This window comes from Penaeus chinensis, chromosome 30 (genome assembly GCF_019202785.1).
Source record: "Penaeus chinensis breed Huanghai No. 1 chromosome 30, ASM1920278v2, whole genome shotgun sequence".
In the NCBI taxonomy this organism is placed as follows: domain Eukaryota; kingdom Metazoa; phylum Arthropoda; class Malacostraca; order Decapoda; family Penaeidae; genus Penaeus; species Penaeus chinensis.
This window is the reverse complement of record NC_061848.1, coordinates 23,324,075-23,334,074: the sequence shown is the minus strand read 5'-3', so window position 1 is coordinate 23,334,074 and position 10,000 is coordinate 23,324,075. Positions and strand designations below refer to the sequence as shown.

General features: G+C 42.1%; 1 protein-coding gene across 1 annotated transcript in view; it reads right to left on the bottom strand.

Annotated features, from left to right (window-relative positions):
• Window positions 1-10,000, bottom strand: part of LOC125041283 (nephrin-like) — a 244,796-nt gene that overhangs the window by 19,870 nt on the left and 214,926 nt on the right. The window contains exons 4-5 of the mRNA XM_047636120.1: window positions 5,349-5,462; window positions 527-793 (exon numbers count right to left, since the gene is read on the bottom strand). Of these exons, the coding sequence (XP_047492076.1) occupies window positions 527-793; window positions 5,349-5,462 (381 nt within the window). The remainder of the gene's footprint in view (window positions 1-526; window positions 794-5,348; window positions 5,463-10,000) is intronic.

Genomic DNA, 10,000 nt, shown 5'->3' with positions numbered 1-10,000 from the left:
GGCAAACACAACATTAAACTACGACGATATAGATGACAGTTTATAAAGTGACAAGTATAAGTTAAATATATTATTTTTTAATGATAAAAATGATGCACTGAAATATGTAGATATATGATGAAATTGTGATGAAATAAGAAATAATACTTATTCAGAAACTAATGATAACAGTACATTGATCAACACATTTCTTGTCACATCAAAACGAATGCTAAATATCAATAATTATAGAGAAAAAGAGACAGTAAAAAATAAATTAATCACCGATCAGTCACTGAATATTAAAATTGGATACGAAATAGTGACAATTTCACTACAATTCACGAAGAAAAGATAATATAGAATATTAATTAGTCATTGGCGAATACAAATGGACAGGATATATTGATAACTCACTACAATTCACAAAAAAAAAAAATGTTTATCACTAACCCATGAATACAAACGGATACGAAATATTGATGATTTGATGATAGTTTAAGCCACATGGAATACGAATGACTGATAGATAAGGCGATCTACTCACGCAGAACGTCGAGGGAGAGCGTGGTGGAGAGTGGCTCTGTGATGTTGTTGTTGGACACCTGGCACGTGAGGTTGGCATGGACGAAATCACGTGGTATTTTGGGTATCATAAGTTTCGTCTTCACTTGCCTCATGCCGGCGCTCGGACTCACCATGCCGCCATTCATGACCTCGTGGTGAAGGTAGTCGTTGTCGTCGCCTATGACCACGCTGTGATTGGCCAGCAGGAGGTTGCCCTTCCACCAGGACACCTGCGGGGTGGGCCATCCTGGGGGCAGAGGGGCCTTGGTGAGCGCATCTTACGATTATGTGTGCTCACTTACAAAGGCACCCAAACATGCATGTTCTTGGGTGCATATATATGTATATACAGTTACATTGTATGCACACACACACACACACACACACACACACATATATATATATATATATATATATATATATATATATATATATATATATATATATATATATATATATATATATATATATATATATATATATATATATATATATATATTATATATATATATATATATATATATATATATATATATGTATGTATGTATGTATGTTTGTATGTATATGTGGTGTGTGTGTGTGTGTGTGTGTGTGTGTGTGTGTGTGTGTGTGTGTGTGTGTGTGTGTGTGTGTGTGTGTGTGTGTGTGTGTGTGTGTGTCTGTGTGTGTGTGTGTGCATGTCTGTGTGCATGTACGCATATATGTTTATATATGAATTATCCTTTCTAGTTCATACAATTGTCGTAATTATCAAGCAAAACATTATTTGAAAAAATACATTATTCAACACAGAATTTCAAATATTCAGTTGAAAGAGGTGGCTCCACGATAGCACAAAATAGATTCACACGAACATAATATTGTAATTAAAATATCAATACAATAATCATAATAATCCTCGAAATTATGCTTTACTGTGTGTTCATTTGTGCTACTTCATATTCCTGACACTTCATTGCATGTGTTGCAGAGAGGGGAAGGTAGAGAAGAGAAGTGGGAATAAAGAGAAAGAGAGAAACAGAGGCACAGAGAGAGGTGGCAGACACAGACAAATAGACAGTTAGACAGACAGTCAAAAAGACATAGGTAAACAGATAGACGAATCCTACAGACAGAATGAAAACAGACATACATAGAAAATCAAGTAAACAGACTGACTGGAAGAAGCAAACAGGGCAGAAAGACAAACAGACGAGGACGAAAAGATTAAGCAAAGCAAAGAGAAGGAAGGAGATGTGTGGGGGGGGGGGGGCAGAAAAAAAGAGAGATAAAGCAAGGAGCTCGAAGATGAATGGAGAGAAGAAAAGGGCAGAGGGGAGGAAGGGAGGAGGAGGGGGACGGGGGAGTTGGGAGGGGAGGGGAGTCACTCCAGGATGAAGGGAAAAGTGGTGCTTTATTTACGTCTTGAGCTCCTACTCGAGAACCACTTTGAAGGGCGAGTGAGGTCAGCGATCCAAGGAGTGAGTATTAAAGGCAAAAATGAAGGGGAAGAGAAGAGGAAAAAATAAGTAGAGGAAACTCAAATAACTATGGGAAAAGAGGAGATTAAAAAAGAAGTTTTGATAATGAATAAGAAAGGAAAAGGAGGAGATGGGATGGCAGTAGTAAGAGTAAAAGTAAAGAGTGAAGGGAAGAAAAGGGCAAAGGCAGAGATAATAAGGGGAAAGAGGAGAGTGAAATTAAAAAAAAAAAAAAAAGGTCAAAGGGAAGATAAGGACACAGAGAACCGACGGTAATAGGAATAAGATGAAGGGGAGATGACAGGAAAGAGATTGAACGAAAATATTAGAAAGGTAAAGAAAATATGTGTAGGGAGAGAATACGCGGGCATTAGAGGAAGAATCGGGAACTTAAGAAGAAGGGAATAAATCAGAGGAAAGTTAAGACTAAACGAGATCAGAAGAATTGGAATAAATGGGAGGAAGACGAAGAGAAGATAAAAGGGAAGGAAATAGACATGAATTTAAGAGATAAAAAGGTGAGAATAAGGAGGAGGACGAAGGAAAGAAAAGAGGGAATGAACATGAAAGAACGCAAAGGGAAAGGAACATAAGATAAAAGGGAATAAAGGGGAATTAAGATTAAGTAGAAAGGCGAGAAACCAAATAAAAGCCAAGAACAAAAAAGAGAATAAACAGGAATTAAGATATAGTGACAGGAAGGAACCACCAGAAATGGAATAAACATGAATAAAAGGGAATCGGAAAGAAGATATACAAAGAGAAAAATGGGGAATAAACAGGAATAAAGATAAGGTAAAGGGGAGATAAGAGGGAAGGAGAGGTGAGCAAGGTGAGGGGAAATTGAGGCAAGAACATGTGTTCCAACGATCCTCGAGGGAAACGATAAGGAGAGTACACGGGACGGTCAAGGAGGCGAGAAGGGGGGGGTCGAGGAGGCGAGGAGGGGGGGAGGCGAGAGAGGCGAGAAGGGGGGAAGGAGGAGAGGAGAGGCGGTCAAGAAAGCGAGGAGGGGGGTTCAAGGAGGCGAGGAGGGGGTCAAGGAGCGAGGAGAGGGGGAGGCAAGAGAGGCGAGGAGGGGGGAGGGAGGAGAGGAGAGGGGGAGGGAGTGAGGAGAGGGGGAGGCGAGAGAAAGAGGAGGAGATGCAGTCAAGAAGGCGAGGAGGGGGATTGGGGGAGTCGAGGTGAGGGGAGGGTGATCAAGGAGCCGAGGAGGGGCGGGGGAGATGAGGAGGGGGGGTGGGGGAGGCGAGAAGGGACGACGGAGGAGAGGAGAAGCGGTCAAGGAGGCGAGATGGGGCTTGAGAGGCGAGGAGGAGGGTGGGGATGGGGAGGCGAGGAGGGGCAGGGGAGAGGGGAGAGGAGGAAATAAAGGGGGGAGGCGAGAAGGACGAAAAGACAAGGAACAAAAAGAGGGAAGGCGAAAGAAAGGGGACGAAAAGAGAGAAGAGAAGGGGGGGAATTAAAGAAAGCGGGACGAAAGGGGAGCATAGAAAGGAAGAGGAGAGACCTGGGGGCGAAAATGAGGAAAGTAAGGGGGGACGGAGAGAGAGAGAGAGAGAGAGAGAGAGAGAGAGAGAGAGAGAGAGAGAGAGAGAGAGAGAGAGAGAGAGAGAGAGAGAGAGAAGGAGGAATAAGAACAGGGGATGTAGGTGAAAACAAGAAAAAGGATAGGGAGAATGAGAGAATGAGAGAGAGAGAGAGCGAGAGAATAGAGAGACAGAAAGAAAGGAAGAGTTAGAAAGATACTGCAAGATATAAAAAGAGAGAGTAAGAAAGAAAAGAGATAGAAAGACGGTATGTAAGAAAGAAAGAGATAGAAAGACAGTAAGTAAGAAAGAAGGAGTGAGAAAGGGAGAGAGAAAAAATAGTTTATTCTTTCTTAAAGATGACACACAGTAATCCTGATGGAAAACTCATATGAAAGGAACGTCATTCATTTTTTTTTTTTTTTTTTTTTTTTAATGGGAGGGATACCGTAGTTTCTGCTTGGGTGAAGCTGCGGGTTTGCGATTCATCTGGCATTGCAAGAAAAGCTGAGCAGAACTCCCAATATATATATGATAAATGAGGTTAATATATCTACTTGAAAGGTTTATTGAGTAATGTTTTTTATTATCATTATTACTATTATTATTATTATTATTATTATTATTATTATTATTATTATTATTATTATTATTTTATTTTTTACTACTATTATTTTTTTTTTTTTATCTTTTTTTTTTTTTTTGAGGGCGCGGTTATTGAAGATTCTGTTTGCTTTTTTGATGGTGTTGTTTTTATTTTTGCGTTTGTTTCCATTTTGTGATTATCATTTTGAATCACCTTTATTTTATTAAGCCTCCGCATTTGATTTTTTCTTTCTTTTTTAAACTTTTACTTTCTTTTCCTCCTTATCTTCCCCAACCTATTTTTTCCTCCTCCTTCCCTACACTGTCAGACTGTTAACTCATCGATCTTTCCCTTCCTCCTTCCTCCCATTCCTTTCCACTAAAATGTCCTACTTCTACTTTCCTTCCCTTTGTTTATCCTTATCTCTCTCTCTCTTTCTCCTAAACCAGTTTTTTAGATGTCAACTACACTTCGCTGCTCTCCTCATCTTCCTCTCCCTACTCATTTCTTTCCTCTCCTCTTTCCTCATCTCTCACCTTTTCTATTTTTTTTGTGTTTTTCTTCTTACTTTCCTCCGCACCTCCATTATGTGACATATTTTCCTCCTTGACTTTTCCTCTCTTTTCTTCTCTTCTCACTATCAGTTCCCTCTTATTTTCTTTTCTCTCTGTCATATCTTTATTTTTTTCTTCTCTTCTTCCTATCTTTCTGATTATTCTCTTTATCTCTTTGTCTCGCCTTTCCTCGCTTTCCTATTCTTATTCTAATTTTCCCTCTTCTCCTCCCTTACTACTCTTTACCCCCGTCTCTCCCTACTGATTTTCTCACTCACTCACCTCTCCACTCCACCCCTCTCCCCACTTCCCCTCCTTCACTCCTTTTCCACTCTCCACTCTACTCCCCCTTCTCCACTCTACTCCCCCCTCTCCTACATCACGCCACCTCCTCCTTTTTCCCCTGCCCCCCCAATCTTCTCCCCTCCCCTCCTCCTTTTCCAATATCTGCGCCCCTTCTCCCCACTCTACAACCCCCTCTCCTCTTCTCCCCACCGCTAACCTTCCTCTCCTAAGCCCTTTCCCCACTCCTCTCTCACTCCCTTCCTCCCCCTCCCCTATCTTCCCCCTCCTCCCCCTCCTCTATCTTTCCCCCCTCCTCTCCCATACCCTCCTCCCTTTCCCCTTCCCCCCCTTCCCATACCTTCCCCCACCCACTCCCCACCCCACTCACCTCCCGTAGCGACGCAGTAGAGCGTGAGAGGGCTTCCTTCAACGAGTGGACCGTAGAATCCAGCTGACACCGGCATGTTGTTGGAGTCCAGTACTTGTAGACGCGAGGGTACCACTGCAGACAGGGAAGAAGAGTAGCTTTAGTATATCGTACTTTTATGTGGTAGATTAGGGTGGATAAGGACTGTGGCGTGGTTGATTTGTGGTAGATGAAGACCGCGGTGTGGTTGATTTGTGGTAGATAAGGACCGCGGTGTGGTTGATTTGTGGTATATAAGGACTGTGGTGTGGTTGATTCAGGGTTGGTTAGGGGCCGGAATGATGAGAGGTGTCGGGAAATCGTGATGGTTGTGATGGTAGGTGAATAGATGGTATGTCGACTTTTTCTTAATCTGACTCACTATTCTCTGGCTATTCGTTCGTTCTCGTTCTTACTCTCTTTTTTCTTTCTCTTCCCCTCTTCCCTCTCTCTCTTTCTCTCTCTGTTTCTGGGTATATATAGTTCACAACGTGCCCTGCAAGACACGGTCATGCACCTTTTGTAATTCTCTCTTATTTCCCTCTCTTCTCTTCTCTCCCTTCCCACACTCACTCTCCTTCCTTCTCACTCCTACGAAAGATTTTCGGGAACACAAAGAATGTATCTTTCCCTCCCTCACCCCCCCCCCTCTTTCAAGATCTTACCCCTGTTCTCTCTAACTCTCCCCAACCCCTCCCCCCCAACCCACCCACACCCTCCCCCACCCCATCCCAACCACCCTTACCCCCGGAGCAAGTGACAGCAATGTGGTTTTATTGACAGTGTCTCTGAGCCAATAAAGCCAAGTCTTCTTTGTTTTTGTGCGATATTTTGTGTTCTTTTTTTTCAATATCTGTTTTCGGATTTGGTCTCTTTCTCTCTCTCTCACTCTTTCTTTCTCTCCCTCTCTCTCTCTCTCTTTCTCTCTCTCTCTCTCTCTCTCTCTCTCTCTCTCTCTCTCTCTCTCTCTCTCTCTCTCTTTCTCTCTTTCTTTCTCTCTCTCTCTCTCTCTCTCTCTCTCTCTCTCTCTCTCTCTCTCTCTCTCTTTCCCTCTCTCTCTCTCTCTCTCTCTCTCTCTCTCTCTCTCTCTCTCTCTCTCTCTCTCTCTCTCTCTCTCTCTCTCTCTCTCTCTCTCTCTCTCTCTCTCTCTCTCTCTCTCTCTCTCTCTCTCTCTCTCTCTCTCTCTCACTCTCTCTCTCTTTCTCAAGATGGTGGGTATTTTTTTTAATGTGAAAGAAAAAACGGCGTTTTTGTGATAAATTCTACAGCCCCCCCCTCCCCCCCCCCCCACAAAAAAAGTGACCTTCTATATGTGTAAATAGGCTTAAGAACACTCATATGTAAGTTTAATATCCTGTTGAAATTAGTGTCAATGTTATTATTATTTTTTTTTCTTCATCGCCTTTTCTTTATATTCCTTTTCCCATTCTCTGTCGCCTGCACTTCTGATCCACATTCTGTTCCCTTAACCCTTTTATTTTCTCCTCTTTTTCTTTCTTCCCTCCCATCTCCTCCATTCCCACCTAATTCTCTGCCATTCCTTCCTCCTTTTCCTTTCCATTTCCTCCTTTTCCTTCTCCCTCCCTTCCATTTCCTCCTCTTTTTCTCCTCTTTCCCTTCCATTTCCTTTTTCCATTTTCTTACTCCTTTTACTCTCATTTCTCCTCTTTCAATTCCCTATTTCCCTTATCATCCACTAACACCTCTTTTCCCTTTATTCCTTCTCCCTCTTCTCCTTCATTCCCTCTGCCTCTCCTTCTGGTCCTCTTTCCTCCCCAATTCTCCAAATATCCTTCGTTCCTCTTTTTTTTAATGATGACTGTAGAATGAGAAGACAAAGCGTAAGCAAAAAAAAATGGAGGGAAAAGGAAGGGGAAAAGAGTGTGAAGAAGAGGAATGGAGGAAAGAAAAATTAAGCGAAAAGAAGTAGAGGAGGAAGAAGAATAAGGAGAGGAAATGAAAGACGGAAGAGTGAGGCGAAAAGGAAGTAGAGAAGGAAGAAAGTAGAATGAGACCAAGAAAATGTTTTGAAAACTGAGTAAAGGCGTTGGGAGGATGAAAAGAAATAAAGGAAAATAATAAAACAGAAAATGGAGAGGCAAAACAGGGGAAAGAAGAAGAGAGAAAGAGTCGCAGCAAAACATTACGTGAAAAAGGAAAACGCAAAAACCACCCAATGCCATCGAGAACGAGCGCTCGAGAACTTCAGAATATCAAGGACGTTCAATCGGTTCCCGCGGCGGGTAGGAAGAGCCGATACTTGTTACGACCTACGACCTTTGCCGGCGTCTTGGGTGGTCTGGCGACGACTTCTACCTCTACTTCTACTTCCATTTATACCTCTATTCCAAAAACGAGAGAGGTTGAGGCTTCGTACGAAAAACAAAGAAAAGGAAGAAAAGAAAAAGAAAAATTAATTTCAGTTATGTGCTCGTGAGACCCTTATGAGGTCGAACGGCCCTTTTTTCCCTTTCTACTTCTTCCATTTCCATGTCTATCTCTACCTAAAATGGAAAAAAAATGCGGGGAAAAACGAAAACCAAGAAGAAAAAACAAAGGAAAACACAAGGACTTCATTTCAGTTATATTCTCATGAGATTCCTAAGAGGTCTGCCAACGACTTCCACTTCTACGTTCATTTCTACTCTCACTTCTACCCCGGCGAGGAAAAGTTTGAAGCTTCGTACAAAAAGAAAATTACTATACATTTTTGGGGGTTTTACTCTCTCGAGAAAGCTAAGAATAGGATAATGAATAGAGTTTAGGCTCCGCTTCCAGACAATGGCGAGTCCCTTCCGTCCTGCCCCATAGATAGCGACGCAATTTTAATCTTATTTTAGGACGAGAGCACTTATTCCACATAAACGTAATGTCCCTTATTTTCATAGTGAAAGCGGGGTCTCCCATTCATGCTAAATCTAAGGTAATAATAGATAAATTGGTTAGATTAAAGTCGGAATAAGGGCAATATGAAAACTAGATGATAACTGAAATTTTATCTCTCCCGAAAGATAGCCCCCCCCCCCCCCCCCCGTCCTTCCTCGTCTTAAGTGATGATCATCGGGGTTTTTCTCCAAACAAATGAAAGTTTTGGACAGGAGTCACCTAAGTGTACTTCTGCAATGCACTGGAGTAGCAGGTGCCCGCGGCAACAACTTTATAATGGCCACTGCAGCACGAACCACAGTGTATAGTCCCTCAGGGCACGTAGTACCTTCATCAAGGTCAGTGTACATTATCACTGTAGTCGGAAGGAACACACCAGTCAGCTTCGGTTATCTACCTACTCCTGCCGCTTCTACAGCTTGACTCTACGTCACACAAAGCCATATCTTCCATGCACTTACGCCAGAGTGCCATTCATGGCCATTTGGTATCAGGTGAAGACGCTGAATAACCGACGTATAACCCTGACATGTGGCTTTGCATCAGCCAGCACGTGAAACACAATTCAGAAGCTGAGCAAGCAGGAAGAGAGAGAGAGAGAGAGAGAGAGAGAGAGAGAGAGAGAGAGAGAGAGAGAGAGAGAGAGAGAGAGAGAGAGAGAGAGAGAAGAGAGAGAGAGAGAGAAGGGTGAGAGAGAGAGAGAAAGAGTAAGAGAAAGGGGGAAAGGTAGAACAGGTACGATGATGGGAAGGGAGCAGAAGGTGGAAACGGGAGAAGGCAGAGGGGAAGAGGAAGGGGACGGGAGAAGGAAAAGAGAGAGAGGAAGGGGACGGGAGGAGGAGGGGAGGGAGAAGAAGGGGAGCCCGGGTGTGTGAGAAGCGTAAGCGAGAGTAGGGTGGGGCAGAGGGACAAGGGAGGGGAAAGGGGGGGGGGGGGGGAGGCAAAAGAGAAGAGTGGGAATGGGGATGGGCTGGGAGGGGTTGGGGGGGCTTACAGCTGCAGCCTCCGGACTCCGAGTCATAAAGTGGATATAATGAAGAAGCAACTGGAACTCTGACTGGCAGGTGAGATATGGCTGTTTGCGGCTTCACTTCTCTCTCGCCGCTGCTCTTCCTTTTTATTGAGGATGAGCATTTGTCAAGAGAGAGGGACAGGATTGTGTGTGTGTATGTATATGTATATGTATATATATATATATATATATATATATATATATATATATGTGTGTGTGTGTGTGTGTGTGTGTGTGTGTGTGTGTGTGTGTGTGTGTGTGAGTGTGTGTGTGTGTGTGTGTGTGTGTGTGTGTGTGTATGGGTGTATATGTGTATATATACACATATATATACATACATACATATATATATATATATATATATATATATATATATATATGTGTGTGTGTGTGTGTGTGTGTGTATTCATATATATATATATATATATATATATATATATATATATATATATATATGTGTGTGTGTGTGTGTGTGTGTGTGTGTGTGTGTATGGGTGTATATGTGTATATATACACATATATATACATACATACATATATATATGTGTGTGTGTGTGTGTGTGTGTGTGTGTGTAGGTATTCATATATATATATATATATATATATATATATATATATACATATATATATATATAAATATATATATATATATATATATATATATATATATATATATAGTGGAAAGGATTGTGTGTATGTGTATATATGTGTGTGTGTGTGTGTGTGTGTGTGTGTG